This window comes from Tetrao urogallus, assembly GCF_951394365.1.
Source record: "Tetrao urogallus genome assembly, chromosome: 4".
NCBI classification, from domain to species: Eukaryota; Metazoa; Chordata; class Aves; order Galliformes; family Phasianidae; genus Tetrao; species Tetrao urogallus.
Window position 1 is genome coordinate 13,512,027 of NC_136817.1, and position 24,289 is coordinate 13,536,315.

Sequence of the window (24,289 nt, forward strand, 5' to 3'; positions counted from 1 at the left end):
TAATTTTGGAATTCAACACAACAAAGCTTTCTATACCAAAGGTAGGAAGGTACCCCTCCTTTGCAGGGACAGTTCCCCAGCAACTCTAAGCAAATACAAATGCTTTAAATTAAACCAGTTTTTATAAGCATACATTAGTGATTTTGAATCTGGCTACACCTCACCATTGTGCAATCTATTCTATCCACACCTCCGCATCTCAAGGGAAAGAGAAGAAACAGATTTCTGAGGACAGCAGAGCCAACACAAAAGACAGGTGATAAAGCATATTTCTGAAACTGAAAATGTAATCTCTATAAAGGGTTAAAACCTGGCACTGTATTCTTTGCACCTGGAATGCATTTAGCCAAGTGACTGCTTAATGATACCATACACTTTTTTTTTTTTTTTTTAATTTCTACATTCTACATTCGTCTCCCAATAGCCAAATAATTGACTATCAAGCTATGTATGCAAAGAATAAAGAGAGCTGCAAAATAACAATATTCTGGCTGCTTCAACAGAGGGAGGGAAAAGGGGAACTCATACAAAAACCAAAGACTCTCAGAAGCGTTAGTAACTCCATAGAACCCTAAATCAAACATCAGCATTTGAATGGTTGTAGATGTCCTTTCTTACATGCTTAAATTGTACATGTGCAGAAATACTGAATTTACAATTTAAGTCATTTTAACTGATTATTTCTGATAAACCACAAGACATACTGGCCTCAGTTTTTTTTGTTCAGACAAAGAGAGAAGAGTTACACAAAATATAACTTCAATTTGCTTAGAGATCCACTAACAACTTTTATGGTTTATTTCTAGTTGCAAAGCAAAAACAAAACAAAAAACACCAGAAAAATAATGAAGGCTACTAGTCTGTCTATACTACAAGGATTTGCTTTCACACTTCATATCCCATGACAGCTTAACAGCTGAAGCATCTGTCTTAACTCTGATATCTCTGCTTTCCACTGGTTTTACAGTCTGTTCATATCACCAAAAGGTATTTTTGTGTATGAATAGATACGGTGCGCCCCCTTGTGCTCACACCATTACTAAAATCCCAAGCAGATACTAAAATTTTCCAGAAAATGCTCCTAAAATGAACCTCACGTGACACTGATTTTCAGTAAAAATCAATACTATCACTATTTTACCAGACAAACAAAGAAAAAAAATCCACCCATTCCTTTGAAGCGTTAAACCAACCAAATTAACATTTAATTGTGGAGTACTTGAAAGGATTATATCTGATAATAGATACAAACAATGGTATTATAATTTTTTTAAATACTCACTGTCAGGTTAAGACTATCATACTGTATAATCCAGCACTTTAAGGCTCCAAAATTCATTACATAGCATGAAAAAGCTCCCAATTTACACACTTACCTTTGAATGTGTGATAGACAGTGTATCCACCCAAACACGCCAGCCACCCCACTCATACTTGATAGCATGGTAAAGCAAAATTCGAAAAACAGTATACACCATCTCAGTTATCTTCTGCTCCTCCGAAGTCTTGGGATTAAAACAGCAAAGAGAAAGCATCCACTCCTGCCAAACGGAGCATTGCAACAAACTCCTGCAAAATACACACTATTTAATAAAATTTCAAAATATGTTTTAGAAATACACATCCATCCAGAGAGGAATACGACATCTCTAATTGCAGCAGCATACAGATACATTATATTGTCTAATTTTACATATTCAAAACCATGTTACACATTTTGCTGAACAGCAATGCTTAATGAGACTAACAAGAATATCCTGTTACGTTCTTTATGCTGCTTATTTGCATACATATATGCATAAGGTAAGCCATCTTACCTTCTATTTTCTCTGCTGTTATTAAAAAGTTTAATCATATCTGAGAGAAAGGCTCGCCGAATCTCCAATGTTTCTGGACTCTGGGGAGAATTACGTAGCAGGATGGCAATAACCTTCAAAATCTCTGTACAACATTTAACAAGCAAGAAAATATTAGTACCAAGCAAAGATTAAGACACCTTTAAATATCATCTTAATACTAATTACTTCAAAGAAAGTGAATTCACAAAAAAAAAAATATATACTTAGCAGAAGTAACTATTTGAGCAGAAAGTTTAACTATTTCAAATCCCTCTAACTAGTCTGGATATGTGTTTTTAGTTATCAAGTTTCAGCAACACAAATGTTACTGGATGACAAATCAATTTAAAATGCATTCCTACCAGAAAGCGTTAGAACCTTATTTTAAGGAACAAGTAATACAGCAGGTATAAAATCGACTAGAGAAAAACGCAGAAATATCGTCCTTCATTAATGACTGAATTTTTGAAAAATGTGAATAACTTATCATTCTTAACTACTTCTAACGTAAAAAAAGTGTTTGTGGAAGGAGACTAAACCTTTCTGATTTAAAGTTCCACTGCTTATTCTAGGAACGTAATGTTTTCTATGCTTTTGGAGATGGTCAAATTGTTATCTTCCACCCTATTGAAGCATTGGAGCAGTCATCGTTCTTGTAACTTCAGAAAGCTAACTTCATTTCCGAAGTAAAATGCAACTTGTACACAGACACTGTGACGGTTTCAATTCATCTTGCACAATTTCTTTTAAAAAGGAAATTTCTTCGTTGAGAAAATCAGTATTGATTTCAAAAATTAATTCAGAAATCACTTGTCCCACTAGGCCTGAGTAATTCTAATACGTATCTCACAAAACAAATAATCTGTGTTAATTACAACAGGAAGTACCAGCTTCAAAAATTTCAAAAAACAGATATGTCAAGTTTCCTGCTTCATACAGATTTACCATGAGGCAAAGATTTACACACTGTACACATTCGCACACTGTAACCAGATTTCTTTATCTGCTTTGTTTTCATTTCTCTTCCTAACTATCCACATGAAGCAAACCCACTACTACGATCTACTTCTAATAACAACGCAGCTATGAAAGTGAGAAATATATATTTCTCCAGAAAAAAAAAAAAAAAGAATTCCCAAAGCTAACATAATACCACTGTATTATACAAAAACTACATTAATATTGCATATAATTCCGGAAAGGAGATCAGTATTTCCTCTTAGTTCAAAAGACATCTATCGTCTCGTATCAAGATAATTTCCATAAAGCAAGCTAACCAAGATAGTGAGCAGATACACTTCTACTTTCCACCCAGCACTGTTGGCCTGAAGGGTACTTCAGATGAAGGCTGCTTCCATATTTCAATTAATTCAGTCCAGCAATCACCAAATAATACAATCAGAACTGTGCTGGAGCCTTAACATGTATTAAACTAAAGTATTCCGTGCGTACAAGTATTGAAAATCCACTTCATAACATGACTGCACAGCCAAAAAATGGTGAGTTATGAACTACATACATATTTATACTGAAATGTCTTACCAAAAGCTGAAGAGACTTGCTTCCTACATAACTCCACCTAAGTAGAGTTTTCTTGTACGAAAAACTACTTAAAACCGAGATGAGAATTAAGACTGGTTAAAGTAGTGAATAAGCAACTCCCTCCTTCCCTCTCCCAGCAGACTCTTATTACAGTATCACTGAAAAATATTTATCATTCTTACGAGGATTTTGTATCTTCACCGTTGAATCTGGGTCAGGATGTTGTTTATGTATCACCTGGGTACAAATCTGTTCAGTCAGAATCTAGAGAGAACAACAGACATCATATCGACACTGATCAAAAGAGCTTATCGAAAAATAGTTGCATACAACTTCATACACTTTCTTTATTATTCCATTTCTCGATGGCTATAGAAATTATGTTTTTTCAGCTTCCTTTTTATCTGAAATTGTTCATAGTAAACATATCCAAGTTAGGCAAAAAAAATCAAGCAGTGAACTTCAAGGAAAAAAAAGCAGCACTCAACTGTATCACACTTCAGTTTTGATGTCATCTGGAAAACATCAGTACAAATATGCAAGCAATTTTCCAACAATGTCTTACAAATAATCAAAAAGATGGAATTTTAACTAAAGTATGTTACTACCTCAAATAAGACATTGTATGTGGTCATGGTGATCAGGTTTGTATGAAGCATCAGCCTTTCAGCCAGCAAAGAAAACAATCCATGTCCAAGCATGATCTCAGCTTTTCTCCTAAAACAGTACAGAAAGATAAAATAAGCTGAAGTATTCAACTAGCCAAAGAAAAAAGCTTGCCTCAAGAAATACAGAGCGACTGATTTTTATTATTAAGACTTTCACTTTGACAAAGCAAAAGAGTAAGGACTCCAGTTCTGAAGGAACCAGTCACTCAGTGAAGACAGATGTCTTTCTTACGTAAATGTGGTCCAGTCAATCATAGGTCCAAAACCCTGTAAGACACCCCTACAGAATTCTCGATAAACCTTAAGAAAAGGGCACCTTTGTCCTGATTTACTCCAAAATATCGTTTAACCATGGACAGTGATCTCAATATTTATCTAGTATTGTAATCAACTAATCAGGTAACTCAGCTCACTGATATCAATATAAGACTTCCTGGCATAGTTGCACAACCTCACGACTTCCAAGAAACAAAAACATGGTGAAGTATTTAAAGAAAAAAAATAGTGGACAAGACCATGTGACACTCCTACTATACAAAGCATAGACATTTGCCCATAAAGGCCCTACTATCAGACGCACAGTTCACAAGTGAATTAAGATTATCTTTACAAGGAAATTATTAAGATGCAGTCTCAGCCGAGAAGGCTGAAATACTGAAAATCTTCTTACCTTAGTAAGCTTCACAACAAAAAATGGCTTACTCCTAAAAGCTATCAGGCAAATTACAAAGACAATTGTTGATTTAGCTCAGTTTTACCCAATTTTACTTAAAAGGTTTGAAATGACAATTCAGACATCTTAAATCTAGTTTCCAGTAAACAATAAGAGTTTCCATCTCACCAAAATTATTCTTGCTCATAATTTCACTGACATAATGCAAAATTGCACTTGGAAGAGCAGGCAACCACATAGCAATTAAGTAATAAAGGACCTAGACAAGCAAGTGAGAAAATCTAGACACAAATACTTTTACCATGTCAAAAGTGGATTAGTGACAAATCAAAAGTACTTAAATAAGAGTAGCCACTACTCAGTCTAGTATATCTAATGCATAACTTACAACATAGCTTTTTCATTTCACATACAAAACAATACGCATACACAAAACAACTCAGACATGCATATAAATAAAAATTATCTTTATACATTTATGAGTCACAAGATACTATTTTTTTTTTTTTATTTTTTTTTTGAAGACTTAAACCAATACTTACTTTGGAGGAAGATGCTTTAAGAAATATCCCATCACTTTCAGAGCTTGCACCCTGATGCCTTCGCTTTTTGATGCTAAAAGTTTGTAGATGACCCTAAGTATAAAAAACACAGAGCTTCCTGAAATAGTTGAAATGCTAACAGTTTTTGGCGTGACAAATTAACTGGAGTAGATTGTCCAAGCCTATTTTAAAAGAATAACTGTTAATGAGTAGAACAAACAGAACTATATATATATATATATATATATATATATATATATATATATATATATATATATATATATATATATATATATATATATATATATATATATATATATATATATATATATATATATATATATATATATATATATATATATATATATATATATTTTTTTTTTTTTTTTTTTTTTTTTTTTTTTAAACTGTCTGACAGTTCGTGATTTCACATTTTATAATTATATTTAGAGACTTTAAAATCAAGTTCAAGCACTTCCTGAAGATCAATATCTACCTATGCAGCTGTGGAAAGTCTACTGCAATTTCTATATGCAAAACTATTTTCATCTGATATTTTATAGAGAAAACTAAGCAAGCAATTGTTTTGCTACATTTGTAGCTGCATAGGTATGAGGATTTTTTTTTTTAAATTACCACAATATTTGATACTCTCATGATTCAACAGAGTACACACAAAAGTAAAACAACAGCATGTTGGTATGAATTTCTATCATCTCACTCATTCTGGTTTCTGCTTTTTGGGAACAACAACAAATTTATGATTCTTTGCAAGAGATGCAGAAGCCAACATACACTGGGCCTTGAAAATGAATTCATTCATACAACCCTCTGTGGATAAACAGATTCTTGCGAATGCAGTAGCTACACTAGCCAGCTAAGTTTCTTGGGGCCACTCAAACTTAAGAAACAGTAATTAGTGACATTGTAAGGACATGTGATTTATGAAATTTGCCTGGCAGCCAGTGTAAAAAGCCCATTCCCCCAAGCAGCACTCAAGTTCCATAAGCATATGATAGATAATCATATTCCCAACTACTGTCCCTGAATACTAGATAGCTTCTCATCTCTATATATTTGAAGCAAAAGATCTTCTCAAGAAGTCCACCTTGTTCACTAAATCAAACTGGGTGAGATTATATTACAGCTGTCTCAGAATAGGACAACAGCAGAGTAGGCAAATGAAAATTCCTGAAAAACCTCTTTCAGAAGTCCTGGCTCTGCAGTTCCTAAGTTAATAATCATGAACAGTCCTCAAAACCCACATCATCTTTAATGTAGTTTACCTGTATTTTCCAAAAAAGCAACCACAGGCACCAGCAGAATTCTGCAGGTATCCATTCCTTAAGCTCGCTGGTTGGAGCTTTCCTCCCTATAGACTAGCTACTACAGGAGACTGTAAGAGACTTCACCAGTATCTTCAGAGGCATATACTGACAACAGAACACTACCTGAGATCAGGCACATTTGATGGAGGAAAACACACTTCATTAATTTCCAGAACACAGAATTGGTAATTGTAAATAGCAGTTATAACACTAAGCATGGAAGTGAGCCAAGATATGACCGGCGACCATACTGGAGCAAAGAATGTAACAAATGAGACAGGAGAGCAAAATGATTTCTCACAGTAGACTCACTATTCATACTGACTTTCCTGTGCACTAGTTAATAAAAAAGAAAATGTCTTTTGTTGTTAAATAAAAATAAATATATTACATTGGAGACTGAACATGACATTCACATGTTTTATTATTTGGAGTTCTTATTAGTTTCCTATAGCATAATACATTACCATACAAATGAAGTCTAAGGTGAAGAAAATAGGTTAAAAGACACAGCCTAACACTAAGAGTGGGGGAACCAATTATGAATGTGCCTGAATGTTGTCTCTTGGGAAAGGGCAACTGAAAAAATATATGTATAAATGGGGGTTAACCAATAGGTGCAACAATAGGTATGAAATGAGTCTTAGCCTTCATATAGCAAGAGAATTACTATTCCTCATACACTTCTAGGAATAGTTCTGATATTTGTTGGCCTGTTTATGTTCTTTGCCTGCCATGTCCAGACAGATTGATTTTAAAATAGGAAACTTCAGTAATGACTCTAAGAACCACAGCACAAAAATCAGAGTTACTGTCTTTACCTGCACTTTAACTGTATTTGCTACGTTCCCTACTTCCCTCTCACAGTAATGTTAAAAATATCTTCCATTTTGTTTGGAAACAGAGATTGTGAACATAGCATTGATAAATGCAAACAAAGGGCTTCCCCTGACAAGTCTGATAACGCTTTACACATTAAAAAATTAAAAGGAAAAAAGCTAATAAAGATCAGAAGAAATCTGAACACACTTTTCTCAGCCCTTTCAGTTCCAAAACACACGCAATAAAGGAGGCAGAAGACTAAATGCTAGTAGATTAAGACTTCACTGTATAGACTAATTCAAATCAAACTACTTGTTTAAGCATAATCAGCACCCTGGAAACATTTTTTTAAAAAGACCTCATTAATGATAAATCTAACATCACCACTTGTCAAAAGAATACCTGGACACAAAAATCTCCCAAGAGAAACACTGTGAGATCACAACACATATTGATGAGGATCTTTTAGATTTCACGGTAATTGTAGCAAGTAACAGTATGGTCAAAAATAACATTTCCTTTTGCCCACTTACAAAACTTCACTTACTGTAATCCATTCCTCTGATCAAAAGCAGGGATCATCGAACTTGGGTGCTCTGACATGAGAGCAACAAGCAACTGCAGGACATCCATTAGATTGTCATCCTGTTGAGTACAAGTTATAAATTTGAATTAAAAAACATCTATGCTAGGACATTATTTTGGTAAAAAGAATCACTACAAAATACTTCAAAATTATGTGGAGAGTAACAGTAGCAACTAGGACAAGATCAAAAGAGCTACAAACCTGGAAGGCAAGAGCATGTAACCAGGAGAACACATTATGATGAAAATACTTTATTTTGTAGAGTAAAAAGTGACATCATTGACTGGGAAGTATGTCTCGGGCAGGGAAAAGACTGTAAGACTTTGTTATTTCCTTCCATGCACATACTAGTCTGTACATATGCACATTCCCCTCTCTTTTACTGCACAGCAGCTAGAAATTAACTGCTGCACATTTTCTGTAACATAGAGTAGTTGTTTAACATAAAATCTCTACTAACAAATGCCCACCCAAAGAAAAAAAATACCACAGCTTGCCTCAGTGAGTAATTCCAGCTGTTTAATCAAGTTTTTTTTCCTACACCAATAGTCTAAAGCACTCTAACCTACAGCTTAAGAATTTGTTCCATGTTAGTTATAACTAAAACTAACCTATGAAATACTGAAACATGATTGTTTCTCCTTTTATCATTCATTGTAGTAATTAAATGAAAATTTATTTTACAAGCACTTTCCAATTTTCCACTTTTGAACAAATATTCTGGTTCTTTTCCTATTAGAAAACAAGTTTAACATCCCTTTGAACAACTGTGTTCACCTAAACATATTACTAGATTATATCACAGACTGTCACTGACTTATAAGCCCTACGATGCGACCGAATTCTATTTGTTTAACATTTTTCTGAATATACATGAAGATACCTTATTCTGAGGCATCTTGCTTTTAATATTTTACCATATAAGTGGCTTAAATAGTTAAAGGTATCACCTTCTTATCTGAAGGCCACAAAGTTTCCGCTCTTTTGGTTTACTCCTATATGTTAACAAGACTCTTATTTTTTTGAAGTATCTATATTATAAAGCAGAATGAGTCAAGTTAATGACCATGATATTGCCAAGTGCACGGACCAGTAATCAGCACAAAGCATAAAAGGAAAATATAGGTGTAAACAGAAAGAAAAAAAAAATCTGTACTGCTTGAAGTTCAATTAATTCCTTATTTTTCCCATTTCAAGCACCCTTATAGAGATGAGATCAGTTAGATTTATGTTCCCATTTCCCTTGTCTTTGATGTTGCATCTGGCATAAAGTGCCTTTTCCCGGTGCTAAAATATGAAGATGCAGATGTATCAGTGGTAACCAACATTTTCTCCCAATTAAGTTTATATGCTTCTCTTAGATGCCATTAACATACATCTTTATTTTTTAATGCATGTTTTCAATTTTATTGCTTTATTTAAGAAGCAAAATAAAAAGGAGTAAGAAACAAAAAATATTACTTAGGCAGCATAAAATAGTATTTCGTCTTTTTTTTTTTTTTTTTTTCTCTCCTCTAAGTCAGTCTCACCATCTGTTTCTCTGCTTGGCAAATCAGTTTGCAGAACAACATAGGAAACCATTTTGACTTCCTAGCTTAATGAACTTCAATCTAACATTGAACATAGTGCTTAAATCACTGCAAGAATATTGGCAGTTCAGCATGCTACAATGCAGCTGAACAATACTTGCTATTTCTTCTACAGAGCGACATCAAAAAAGCAATACTGGAAAACACAGAGCTAAAGTAGCACCCAGAAAAGCAAACGTTTAAAAATTACCTCATGAATAGTGAGCAGATAATTGAGGATTGCCTGCAATTCTTCTTCTTTTACTCCATAGTCCTTTAAAAAGAACCAAGTTTTAACTATTATCTTTCAAGGACAAAAGAATCACTGTCAAAGGGCATCATCAGAAGCCATGATTACATACAGTTCAAGTCTCACAAGGCAAATTTGCTTTCACGTGATACTATAATAGCTTCATAAACAGAAGACAGCTTTTTCTTTGGCCAAGAAGTGTCCACTGAAGTTTTTAAAACAAAAAACAAAGAACCCAATACAGGGATGAAAATAGGCAGATACTAATGAAGTACAATTAAATTGATAGAGTAACATAAAAAAGCTCATGTCAATTGATTCAGAGAATATGAACATCTCATTAATAACAAATTTAAGTGCCATAGAGAATTCAAAGTAGACCTGAACCTGTTGGCTACACCTACAGCCAACTTTGCTTCTTACGCTACCATAGAATTTTTTTTCCAGTTACTTTCAATTTCACTTAAATCATTTATGGCTTTTACATTAGGAATACACCTTGAAGGGTTTTTTGTTGTTTTTTCTAATCTTTTTTTGTGAACATGAAAATATTTGTTTCTAAGAATGGGATCAAGGAAGGAAAAAGCTGTTCCTTCATTTCCAGGGCTTTTTTTTTTTTTTTTTTTTTTTTTTTTTAAATTTAAGTCACTCAATTCCCAAAAAGATCTTGCACAAACAAAAAATTTGCAGAAGAATCAACCTTTAATCATGGACACTCTTTTTGCTGTCCTTGCGAAACTGTATCCAAACCTGTCCAAGTTACACATCTCTCACAGAAAAAGATAAAAGCCCAACTAAATTTAATGAAAGTCTTATTTTTTCTAGCTCAGTTTTCTCTAATACTTCAGTTGCAGATCATCTGATTTAAAGAAAAAGGATGAGAACTTTTCTTGTAATTACTCATCTCAACTACTGGGGCTGTGGGCAGCAGCAGCACAGGGTCCCTTACTAATCAAGAGGGGAAAAGGGAGTTAAGTTCAAACAGACAAGACACAGCCTAGAAAAGGAAGGAAGAAGAGAAAACACAGCTTACAACAGGAAAAAGTTAAAGAAGTTTACAAGCAGAACAAGTGCTGAATTTCAAAATTCGTCTGTGTTTAAAGAATTATTGTGAAACTTATTGGCAGCATCTTTCTTATCCCCCTCTGTCCCACCACCGTATAATGTTCAGTAATACTCCTTAGTCTTAAAGCACTTCCAATGCATGTGGCACTGTTTTTCCAAAAAAACATAATAAGGAATCAAATGAATCAGAGCAGTCCCTATTTCCTAAGCAGTAGACCTTTCTCAGGTAAAGATTTAATGACTTCACATTTGATTAAAAATAGCTTGAATGGGTAAAGTGCATTTGGCTGCACCAACAGCCACAGTAAGATGCACCTTACATGCTATTTCTATTTACTTGTTTTCAATATTCAGCCTGCTTAGAAGAAAATGCTGCACTAGAATGGATTTCGTAATGAAAAGAAATTCAGATGTCCCACCTTCATCACTAGCTGTTTAATGAACATCAACAAAAACGCACGCAGAGATAAAGTCTCTTTTTGCGTAGGCCGAGGCCCATCTACGGAAGAAAAAAGGTAGATATATGAAATGCAAATTAATGGTGGTTAATAGCATAGTATGCATTTCCATATACAGAAAAATAAATGGCATACACTGCGTGGAGAGAGAACAACGCTTAGAACAGCTATTTTTTCTCCACTACTTAAGACAAAATAATGATGCATTCCACTGCAGTTAGCAAAACCTGTGAGGTTCTTGAACTTTATGTCTGAGGTTCCTGGTTATAGCAGTTTTCAATTGTTTTTAAAGATGTTCTACTTACTTCAAATGAAACCATCATTCACACTCGCTACAACTACAATGATAACTACATATAAATATTACCTGGACAGTCAAAGACCACATTTCTTAACTCCAAGTCAAGAGGGCTTATTTCTGCCATATCAGTGTAAAGACAAGTTCCTTTAAACTATTTTAAAATATCAACTAGTTATTCTGCCATATCAGCGTAAAGACAAGTTCCTTTAAACTATTTTAAAATATCAACTAGTTAATCATCCCCGGGAAAGGCAGGGTTAAAAAAAACAACAGGTTGCAACCAAAGTCAGAGCTTTCATACAGAAAGCAAACGTACACTTGCAAATACATTTTTAGGAAGTAAATTTGTGTCTTCATTGGGAAAACAGGAGAAAAGAAAAAACCACTTAACTTTACTCATTATAGAATACAAAGTACTGCAAATGGATCTTCGTAACCAGGTACACACCTGTCATTCCCAAAGCCTACAATTTTGCTAGTCAGTTCTATCTAGTATTAATCTACTTCAGTTTTTGGTCACAGAGAACATAGTTTTCTCCAAAAGGTTTCACTTGTTTCTTGAAAAAGACCTTTCAACAATACTCTCTGGACAACAGCACACTGTTGGGACCGTTACAGTGAACCAACTCTATTGAAGCACAATTTCTGCAATATACACAGTACTACTACATTGTACACAAGACAATCCTCAAAACAAATGAGTAGAAATGAATACATACCTATGCCTTTGGGAGTTATACCACTGCGATCTTGAGGATTCACTACCCAGTAATAATACTTCAGGGTATGCATGACCAAAAGAACTGTCCCAACCCGTCTAATTGCACCATATATGTTAACAGTGCCAATGAACTCAGTAGACAAGTAAGTGTACAGGATCAGCTGAACCTGCAACACCCAATGAGAAGATTAAAAAATCACTGCAACACAGTTACAGCATATCAGACAATTGCATTCTTGAGTTTCATCTATTAAATTTTCTTATAGATTTTTTAAGTGTAAAATATTTACAAAGCTCCTAAAGTTCCTGCCAACTGACAAAAAAAAAAATCATTTCTAAAAATAAATTGTTAATAAAAACTAAATCGGTTGTTGTGGGTTTTTCGCTGGTTGCTGGTTTTCGTTTTTTCTTTATTTTCCCAAGGTAGCTTACAGGAGCACAAAAGCGCGACAGTCACACAATCGCAGATAGCTGAAGTTCACTGGCACTGCTTGGGGGCACGCTAAGAATGTTCAGAATGTAGCTAAGACGTGCCTCACCAGCGCTCAGTAAGGGGGCAAGACCACTTCCCTCAATCAACTGGCTACAGTGCCTTCAGTCAGTGCTACTTAAAACTAGAAAGAAGCCTGGGTTGGTCAGAAGAATTTCACACAAAGTGTTCTTTTATTATGTAAAGTGCATATGTATGAATTTAAGCCTACAATAAATTTATCTTTCTCTACTGAGGAATAATGCCTTAAAAATAATTGTCTAATAATTTCCTTTAGCTGCAGCAAAGAGATGCTTTGCCATGACTTCTACAGTAACATGAGTAGTGCTGATTCAGTGTTTTTTTTTTTTTTTTAAAGTAATAACAAATCTTCATGGAAGGGACAAAAAAAAAAAAAAGTCTGGTAAGATTTTAAGTAGAACCAACAAGAAAGTTTTTGTTCAAGTGGATCACGTTGAGAGAACAGATTCAAGAATGCAGAAGTACTCCACATGGGAGTACGTGAACTTAAATAAATGCTTCTAACTAGACAACCTAGGAAGATTTCTCATAAAAATTACTGTTTGTTGTTGTTTTTAGTTTTTGGCAACTAATCCATTCCTACTTCCCCATCTATCTAAAACATTCACTAGCTCAGACGCTCCTCAAGCCAACGTACTTCATTGTGCTAAACACTGCAGCTTTATAATTCTCTAATTGCTTTGGGATCCTGCAACGCTTGACTGTCATATGCAGAAAAACCAAGCCTGAAACAGTTTTTATATGATTTCTGCTGGAAGCCAGGAACTGTAGTTGTGCAAGGCTGTCTTTATCTCAACACTCTAAAATAAATACATCATAAGGAACTGTATTCATAAGAATAAACAGTTTTACCTGTGCTGGGATATGAATCCATATTGCAGGATTAAGGAGAATATGATCACATAGCTGTTTCAGCAAGGGCGCTCCATTGTGCAAGTTGCTCAGGTACTTAGAAAAAGCAAGGCATAGCTCTAGTACAGCTCGGGTAACATGAGCTTTGGAAGACTGTAAAAGAAAATTTGCTTTAACAAGAACTCTGAAGTTGACTGTGTCCACTGAGTTTCCTACCTTCCCTCCACCACCCAAAAAAAAAAATTAAACATAAACATTAGATAAAAAAAGTTTTGTTTTGTTTGTTTGTTTTTACCTTTTCCAAGCTATATCCTATCACAAGGAAGCCCTTACAGGAAAGCATTTGATCTTGCATAGCAATCGAGTTCTTCAACAACTCCATAATAAAAGCCAACAGAGTTGAACTGAAAAATGTAATATTTTAGAAAGACGTTTTGAAGTGTGACCACAACAAGACAGAAGGTATTCTCAAATTAACACTTCTATCACACAGCCCATAAATACAATCAATGTACCAAATAGAAGCTTAGATCAGAATTTTAAGGACAAAAAAAAAAAAATATTTAAAACCTCTAATTTCCTTCTTTAATTTAATGTTTGTCTAATTCAAAAGTTTGTACTCCAAGACAAGCATGCAATAACAAAACTATAAAAATACATTTGTGCAGAAAGGCAGCAATTATTGCATGGTTCTCTCTGCTTCTTGTGTTACTTCTAAACTTCCCCAAGATCAGTGACCTATGCCAGTCCAGTTACCACTGCTTCACTTTCAGATGAATAAGTGGAAATATTTTTCTAGACAGAGTTTTACTGTTGGTTTGTGTTAATTCAACTCCACACTACCGCTAGAAGTAACATTCATGCCTTTGCCCTTGTGTCACAACACTAGCGCCTATCTACGAATCAATACTAGCCAGATGAAAAACACTCTATAGATGAGTTACTTTGCAACCAAATAAAATCCTTGATTCATCATGTAGATCCATAAGTTTAAGTCATCTCAGCAGAGGTCCAAGAATGCACAAATGGGCTGAAGGAACTTTGTAAGCACCTCCACTTCACAATGGTAGTTATGTAGATAATCTTTGAACCATCATGAAGCCACAATTGCAATGAAACAGAGAAAACAGACCAATTCTAAAAAACAATACGTTTGCTGTTATTGCATTTGTATTCGTTTGTAATGTAACTGAGGAGCTACAACTGGTATTGTTTCTGTTCAGGAGCTGGACTGATGAGAAACAGAGTCAAATCCAGGGGAAAAGCCAAAAAATTAATACATTCTTCTAATCCGGCGTAGTAGAGTAGAGTAGTAGAGTAAAAAAGAAAACAGTTTTTTACTGTTCTTGATATTACCTTCAATGTCAAAATAGTAATATTATTTAAGAATGCTAGTAAGTGAGCTGCATTTTCCTTCTTCTGTTCTACACAAAATGCCACAAAATGTCTGACAATAAAAAAAAGAATGCTTTCATATAACCTGAAAAAAGCATCTTCCCCAATGGATTTTTTTCCTGTGACAGGAAAAAGCTCAAAAAAAAGAATTGCTCATAATTATGATACAAAAAAAAAAAAAAAAAGTTGTCACATAGCAATAAGCATCCCTTCTGATTCTGTACAAACTTTCATGCAAAGTATGGTACAAAACAAATCTACTTCACAAAACAATCACACTTGCCTGCAGCAATGTTATGTTTTTCTAGTTAGACGTTAATTCATTGTTTCACAAGTGAAATTACAATACAATGCCATTTAATAAAGCAAGATTTAATTTCCTTCACACAAATAAGAAACAAAGAACAGAGCTATATGCACTCACCAAACAGTTGTGTCAATGTGGTCCGATGAATATTGCCTATAGTCTAGCTGTGCAAAGAGAGGAAAAAGTACCTGCACTCCTCCAATGGAATGCAAGGCACTCTGGACAGAATGTGTCAAGACTGCTTTCACATCCTGACAAAAAAAAAAAAAGTATTGAGAACTCTGAGGAACTGTTAAAGAAGTGTGCTAGAAATAATTCGAAATTTTTTCAACATAGAAATTGTACTACCAATTAAAAAGAGTACAGTAAAAAGTATAAACTGACTTCTACAGCCACTCTAAATATTCAAGCTGCCTGATTCACTGCTGTAGAGAAACCCTCAGAAGAATAGGAAGCAGCTTACAACTATAAAACAAGTCCTTAGTAATACTGAAACACTAGGAAAAAAGTCTTCAAGCAAATTAAAAAATTCAGGCATTCAAAGCCTGACAAGCAAAGAGTATAATGTCAACAGAGCAAAGCTCTGTTAGGGAGATAGATAATGTCTGTAAAGAATGGAAGTATGTCTGCAATGAGGAAGAAGAACGTTTCTGACAAGTTAACAGGATTTCTGAGTAATATTGACATTTTTTAAGATTGTAATTTTGATTAAAGAACCGTTTCATAGTCCTCATGTACACCCATATTAATTCAAGAAGATAGTATGCCCACACACCAATGAAGCAAGGTTCCTCTGACTATACTACACATGGCATTACAAACAGAAATAGGATTATGTTCTTCTCTCTTGCTGTTTCAGAGAAGCTGCCCATTCTTATTTTCCTGTGTGAATCTAAGAAGAATGTCCAGAACAGTTCACACAGTGGTCACAGGAACAAGTCAGGTAGCTTGATAACTTCAAGAACTTATTCCTAACCACCTGCATCTGCTTTGAAGATTTAAGTAGTAAAACACTTAGCTATGCTGAGAACTGACAGGGGAAAGCAGCAGAGAAGACCTGGGGAGGAACCCACCATCAGAAGCTCTTTATCTTATGGAAATCCCAGCATAACTTGATTTTCAGATTTTCAAACAGTAACCATTTATAGTCTAAATCTGTGAAAAATGTTGCCATACCTGCAGCATGAGGGCATGTGGTGAATGAACAAAAATAGAAGGGTTATCTTTAGGGGATGACTCTAGACAGAGCTGTGCATCTGTAGCCCTTGGATTGTACATAAAAGCAATAGCACTGGATAGCTTGCCATCATACAGCAACAATCTGTGATGCTCATCGAGGAAGAGATCACTTTCTGCCTTGAATTTGAATGTTCCCTAGATTGGATAAGTGTTGAGGACAGAAAACAAAAGAAAACATAATATACATTTCAAACACAGTTCAGAACACAACTATTAGTAGAAAATGACACTGTTTCTTAAATCCAACATTATTTCAAGGAGTCTCACAACAACATTGACTCAAAATCAATTTTACAAAATTGCAACAGTGCAACTGATTTCTGACGCCTGAAGAATGACGCTGTCAAAATGGTGGGTAATGCAAAACAAAAACATTAGCTAGAAACAGACTGGCAGTCAACTATGTTCACTCAGAAGGAACTAATAATTGAGGAGCAGAGAGAATAGAATCCATCTTTTTAGCATATGTTTATACAGCTGCTAGGGAATAGCAGTCTTCAATTAGTGCCCCTCAAGCTAAGACAAAACAAATAATAAATCACTGCAACAGAACTCATCTTCAGCACTAACTTTACACATTAAGCAAAACTGACTAGCAAAAGCAACTACTAGGCTACTCTCCTAAAACAAAGACATAATACCTGATGATCTAAAGTTCTCAGCCTCAATGGAAAAAATGAACCTACTAAAAGAAAATAGTCCTTTTCTCACCCCTCCAATCACCCGAAATCTTGTGAACAAGAACTCAATCTTGTTTTTATATTCTTCGTTTTTATAAGAAATTTAAAAGATGAATTAACATTCAATTTTAGTTTGTAATATGATGCACAGGCTTATATTAATATATGCAACAGGTTAATAAAAATATTAAATGATAACAATATTTTCAGAAGAACATAGGCGTGCCACAACTGTCTTACATAAACTACATTACTTGAACTAAACTTCAGAAGTTTTACAGTTAATTCCACGATACCTTGTATCCCAGACCAAGCTGATAAATGGCAAAGATTTGAGCAGCATTGAGAGCCTCACTAAAAAGGTAAACGGATGTCATTTGCCCACAAAACACTCGATTGGCATCTGCTGTTTCTGAGGAACCCAGGAAACATTTGTCAAAAGTCTAAAAAAAAGAAATAAATTAAGCAACACAAGCAAGTTATCCATGAAATATACATACTATGAAAGAATAGTAATATTTTTACAAGCAAGAAAACTTTAAAGGTTTTAGCGGAAATAAATTTTGAAGTTTTGACCATGTAAGCAGAATGTACTCCCCCCTACCTAAGAGTTATTACTATTTTTTTTTAATATTAAAAAAATCATGAAATGGGAGAAGCTTACTTTTAACAAAGCATAAAACAGCAAGGGATACCTACAGTTGATCATCTTGAGAAATTCAATAGGCATTAGATGTATCCACAGAGCTTACTTACATCATTGGTGTTGACGAACCATGTTATTTCTCCATAAGATGCCAGTTCCCCATTCACATAGCATCGAAGTTCACTATTCTTCCAGCGATTATAGATGTGCACAATAGTAACCATATACCACTAAGCAAAAAGAAAACAAGTGATACACCATTCTACAGACGCTTAACACAGCTTAAAGAGTCACTGAAAGTAAGTACACTACAGTCAATTACACTGTGTCTGTGAATTACATTAACACTGAAAGTTTTATTTTAAGTAGAAAAGATGACAGCATTAGTGAGTTTCCCTTTATAGCCACGTCTAAGTATAGTCTCCTAATTCAAAATGAAAGCTAAGATGATATATACAACATAAAACTCAAACAAAACGAAAGTTGTGAGAGTGTTAAACATGCTTGTTCCAGGAAAATTAGCAATTGAAAATGAGAATATTTTTAATACAGTATAACACTGCCCAACAAGCCAGTCTTAAACATGAAAAATACAACTAACTCATATTTTAATTGTTACACATAAGGAGATAAAGCATCAAACAGAAGGAGAATATTTGGTGGATAACTTCAATGAACATGAATTATAACAGTTTTAAATGCCAATCGGTCGTTCTCTAACCTGTATGAGTAAACTCTAGTAATTTCCTTGGCTTGATCAGACAAATTTTAACTTGAGTTAGTAATCACAGCTTCTAAAGTACAGCTGCATTTGTCCACAATGACTATCAAACAATAATCAAGGGGAAAGCCTGAGCAAAACACTTCTAGATAAGTGGAAGGCTGAAGCAGAAGGAAACTAAGTATAAAAACAGAAGACAGAATAAACAAACATCCCAAGTCTTGCAATACTCAAGCTACATACAGGTATTAAGAGCTCTTAGTAAAATTTCACGTTTCACAAATTCATAAAACTCCTGGTAAACTGCATTTTCTAGCTTTTTCTTATACATGAAGTAAACCTAGAAAAAATATCAATTCAGAACAGATTTATTTTTGTTCACTCTAGTGCAAGTGATCTGCCAATGGATGAACATAATTAGTAACGAGACCAATCCCTCCAGGATACACATTTTTAGAGATATTTCCTACAGACAAATCAGCTAGTCAGATATGCACCCTGCTAAATCCTAGTTAGACACAAGTTTGTGAACACATCTCTAATTCATGGAACTATTCTACTGCTTTTACTCACCTTCTGTGGCTTGAAATCAAATTTTACACAATGCTGAAAACCTTTTCCCTTTGATTTTATGGACGTTACAATCAAGCAGCCACCAACAAAGTGAGCAGAATAGCCAAGTCCTTTGTTCGTTCGAAAACTAACAAAGGAAAACAAAATCAGCACATACAGAGATGGCAGTTGAAGTCATTGAACAAATCATGACTGAACATCAGAAATGTGGTTCTACATTAATACGCACCAATATAAATATGGCTTATCCTTATCCACATTGATATTGTTTACAGGATCCATTCTTAACCAAGTGTGAAAAGTAAATCCATTCTGATAGGGCCATTTGGCTATAGGAGGTAAGGCAATGGCCTAAAGAAAATAAAGTTATTCATGTAGAAATATCCACATCACAATACTGCAAGTATACAGCATAAGATACAGACTACAAACGTACAACCAAAAATACCTGGCCTAACTTCCATGCTTTTCTGTACACTACTTTTTGTATTCCACGGTTAAAAATTTATTCTAAATATTTTAAAACTGATCATTATCTCAAATAATATCATTAATAATAACCGATGCTTCAAAATTCAAATAATTAAGGCAAGTATTACAACACACTAAGTCCTCAGCATATACATTCAGAAGATTCAGGTTTAAGACAGCCTAAAATAATAATCGGATTTATAAATTTATTTTCACATAATTTTGTCAGTCAGAAAAATATCTGATTATGAAAAGAAGTTGGCCCACATCAAGAGAAGCATATATACTTCACTTAACAGATCCGTTTTTTCTTCACCTAAATTCACGTTTAAGTGGCTTCCAGTTTGTAGATGACAGCCTTATGAGCCCCAGGCAAAATCCCAGTATTAAGCACAGAATCAGAGGCAGCTTAAATGCTTTTAAGACCTTTGTTTCAAACAGGTGGGTTTTGCTGTGTATTTTTTTAATTTTTGTTTGTTTTAACATCACTATTAACTTTAAAATGTTCCTCTGAAGATGTGCAATACACAGTTCAACTAAGACTGTCATAACCTCTGATCAAAGATGCTTTCCAGATGATCAATACCAATGAACAAAAAACATCAAAGAACTTGAGTGTTGCCAGACATCTTATTATGCTCCCACGCTCCATTTAGCTATCCCTAACCAAATAAAATGCCATAAATCCTTCTTTACACTAGCCAGCTAATCAGATTTCATTTCTTTGAGCCCTACTTTCAGGACCTGGTAGCACTGTCATTTGGTTTAAATCACAATGGCTATGAAGTATGTCAAATACTTAATTTCTAAGTTTCCATGTTTTAAAAATCAACGAGAATGTTCCCACTGCAGTTAGTGAAGCACCCCAATACCACATACAGTTCAAGCATTCAATGCTATTATCAGAAATTAAATACAAGCACAATACGTAAGTAGCCCAAGTGTCTACTGCCAAGTTCTACTGCAAGTGATAAATGTAATTACAGCAGCACAACTCTAGTAGTCTGCATTTTTCAATATTCAAATAAAAAGTTATTATGTCATCAAGTTAGTGAAGTTACAGTACAAGAAAGACAGGGAGCTGTTGGAGAGGGGCTAGAGGATAGCCACGAAGATAATCAGGAGACTGGAGCACCTTCTCCTACGAAGACAGGCTGAAGGAGCTGGGCTTGTTCAGCCTGGAGAAAAGAAGGCTGTGGGGTGACCTCATTGCAGCCTCTCAGTACCTAACGGGAGCCTATAAACAGGAGGGAAATCAACTCTTTGAAAGGGTTGATAACTGCAGGAAAAGAGAAAATGGTTTTAAGTTGAGGGAGGGAAGATTCAGGTTGGATGTCAGGGGGAAGTTCTTCACAGAGGGAGTGGTGAGGTGCTGCAACAGGCTGCCCAGAGAGGTTGTGGGTGCCCCATCCCTGGAGATGTTCAAGGCCAGATTGGATGGGGCCCTGGGCAGCCAGGTCTGGTATTAAATGGGAGGCCAGTGGCCCTGCATGTGGCAGGAGGGTTGAAGATTCATGATCCTTGAGGTCCCTTCCAATCCTGGCCATTCTACAATTCCGTGATTCTGTGAAGTTCAAGTTCAAGATTAGGTGTCCTGCGTAATACCTTTAGTTATATAAAAGCTAAGACACCAAAGCAGAAAAGTAATGGATTTTTAGGGGGAAAGCAAACAACAACAACAAAAATACACTACCTAGTAAACACCTGAACAATTATGATAAAAGATTAACCACCGCTAAATCTAATCTTCCCTCAGCAGTATTTAACCTAGACATGTCTACAATCTGCATTTTATCAGATGATTACTACACATACCACAATATTCACACTGATTGCTAGAGAAATAACAAATGGCACAAGTATCGCCATACTTATTGCAGTTTCACTAAGGTTTCTAGGAGTAAGGCATTGCCCACACATAATGTATACTAACAAGCACCATTCTCAAAGAATAAAGAAGTGAAAAGCAGACATTTTTCACATTCTCCTGGCAATAAGATTTAACTCAACTGCTTGGGGTAGAGGCAAAGAGTTCACTTATATCCATTCTTTATGTATTGCCATTTGTCCTTCCATAGTTATTACTTACATTTGTTATAAGCATTATTTAGTTATACAAAACGTAGGTAACAAAAAAATTCTGTTAAAACTACTTCTGTAACTATGACAGATGGGCTAAGAGAAAAACAGGAGTGAAAACAGCCAATGGTTGTAGTAAAAATAACAAACAACGGACTTAAAATATCTACATACCGCAGCACTTTTCCCTGGAAAGTTGAAGAAGGCATCAGGTCCATACTTCTGAGGCATCTGTTTTAACACAGACAACAACTTCCCAGCGTGTGGTGGCTGTCAAAAAAAATTTTTGGATTTGGAAATAAATAAAACATCTATATGAAAGAAAATACTCTACATACAAAAAAAAAACTGACATATTTTCAAGCTTTGCATATGACTCAGTAACATTCTGCTAAAACACTCAATATTTTCAATAAACATTAATAGAGAATTATGAATAAGGATACTCACTAGCCTAGGTGCAATGAAAGACAATTAATGGGATAACTAAATTAAGGACTTTAAACTCACAGTCAGTTTTATTCAGCATAAACTAAAATGACTCTGAATGCTGAGTGCCATCACTGTTTGCCAATTCCCATCAGCTTTACCATTTGTATAGATTTGAAGTGAGCTAAAAAAAAAAAAAAAAAAAAAATTAACTGACCTACATGACAACTAGTTAGGGAAAAATAAATGCGAATTCTCAAAGCAATTTTGGGTTGTGGCTGCATGAAACTCATGAGAGCACAAACAAGTAGGTAAAAGGAAGAAGAACTGACAAGATGACTTTCCATCAAGTTTACAGTCATGCTCTAGGTAAAAGATACTGTGTTTAGATACACTCCTTCATATAAGTCTATGAGAAAAGGTTCAAGCCTCAAAAGCCATACACAGTACCTAAATCGAACGCTCAGTGCAAGCATTTCCCCACCACAATCCTAATTCTGCTTTAATGCTTTTGTAACACTCAATGACTAAAACCTCCAAATCAAGTTTATGAGTTCACAACAGAAATCCAGCACATACTGGTCACAAACTTCTGTGCGTCTTCTTCTACCACTCCACAGCTTTCCAGAAAATCTATTTTCAAACTACAGCCTTACTACCCCCTTCTGATCTTTCTCCTGGAGATGCTCTTTTTCCCTTCTTGTAAGCAACTACTCTGAAAATTAAGCATTACATGACCCATTACAAGTTACTTTAAATGTACTCAAATTATAGTCAGATACAGAACGTTTCATAAATCTGAATTTAAAAAATTGAAGGAGGAAACAGAGAGATCTGTTCAGATGTCTTCAGCACAGTAGAATTCAGCCTTGCAATTCGTGTCGCAGCCTGATACTTTGCATCTTTAAAGCACTGCTGATTTTAAGATTTATGGACCTGAGCAAGACCATAGCAAAGCAGTTGGGCCATTTTCCTCTTGTATTCCTCTATATTTAGTCCTTAATAAAGAAAGGGAAATTAAATGCAAATAGCAGAGAGCCAGGAAATGAAAAGTTAATGTTACAAAGACAACTTTAATTAAGCAATGGTTTAACATATTCTGTATGTTCACTTATTCATTTTAAACCCTATATGGGGTATTTTTTTCATGTGAACAAGTTGTTTCACAAGTTCTTTTTAAAATTCGCTATGTTTTTGCCTCGCATACTGAATACATATTTATTACATTATTTCAAAGAAACAAAGACACCGACCTGACTTCTCTCTACATTAAACCAGGGTATTTAGACATTACAGGAGTGGAATTAAAAATCCAAATAGGTAGAACAATTGGTAGGTAAAGCAAAGCAAAAACTTTGTGGCAGAAAGCTTATCTGCTAGCATTTAAAACGAAACAATTTTACTTTAAGGAAGAAGGCTCTCAACACTAAATGGGCACCCTTTTCTGTGTCTCTAGCTCACACAGAACAGGAGAAAACACAAAACGTAACATTTCACTCAGCACTCATTTTCATTTCAGTTTTTGCTACAAATGCTACCTTTCCTAACTGGACAAAATCCTTCAGGTATAGACAATGTGCAAATATGAAAATATTGATATGCACGCATACACAATTTCCAATGATTTCCATCTTATCTCTCATCTTCCAAAAACAATTTGTTTGTTTATTCTTCAATTTCAAGCAATCAGAACTTTCAAAATAAAAATGTGTATGTAAACAAATGCTTAGAATCACTACATCATTTCCCAGGTGTTTCAAAAGGTCAATCCAGCCAATAAAACCAATAAAGTGAAATTTCATCTCATTGCTACACTACTCTATGTATTTTAACAGGTTTAATTGCTTTTAAGTAAAAAAGATTTAAGCAAAAGTGATACAATACCAGTAGGCATCCTTTATTTCCTAGTAAATTTATATATATATATATATATATATATATATAAAAATACACATACATGCATATATATGCATATATACAGATACACACATACACACACATATATAAAAGGCTATCAAGCACTC

The 24,289-nt window shown here is 34.7% G+C and overlaps 1 protein-coding gene across 3 annotated transcripts in view; it reads right to left on the minus strand.

The window, feature by feature from the left end:
• The window catches only part of LRBA (LPS responsive beige-like anchor protein), a gene marked incomplete at both ends in the record, with an annotated part of 363,076 nt that overhangs the window by 302,615 nt on the left and 36,172 nt on the right, over positions 1-24,289 (minus strand). For all 3 annotated transcript variants that reach the window (XM_079534450.1, XM_079534449.1, XM_079534448.1), the window contains 18 exons: positions 1,377-1,569; positions 1,818-1,941; positions 3,563-3,644; positions 3,989-4,097; positions 5,264-5,356; positions 7,961-8,058; positions 9,779-9,841; positions 11,302-11,381; positions 12,361-12,529; positions 13,726-13,878; positions 14,021-14,129; positions 15,545-15,678; positions 16,604-16,801; positions 17,643-17,789; positions 18,103-18,222; positions 19,287-19,413; positions 19,516-19,637; positions 22,011-22,106. In XM_079534450.1, the coding sequence (XP_079390576.1) occupies positions 1,377-1,569; positions 1,818-1,941; positions 3,563-3,644; positions 3,989-4,097; positions 5,264-5,356; positions 7,961-8,058; positions 9,779-9,841; positions 11,302-11,381; positions 12,361-12,529; positions 13,726-13,878; positions 14,021-14,129; positions 15,545-15,678; positions 16,604-16,801; positions 17,643-17,789; positions 18,103-18,222; positions 19,287-19,413; positions 19,516-19,637; positions 22,011-22,106 (2,217 nt within the window). The remainder of the gene's footprint in view (positions 1-1,376; positions 1,570-1,817; positions 1,942-3,562; positions 3,645-3,988; positions 4,098-5,263; positions 5,357-7,960; positions 8,059-9,778; positions 9,842-11,301; positions 11,382-12,360; positions 12,530-13,725; positions 13,879-14,020; positions 14,130-15,544; positions 15,679-16,603; positions 16,802-17,642; positions 17,790-18,102; positions 18,223-19,286; positions 19,414-19,515; positions 19,638-22,010; positions 22,107-24,289) is intronic.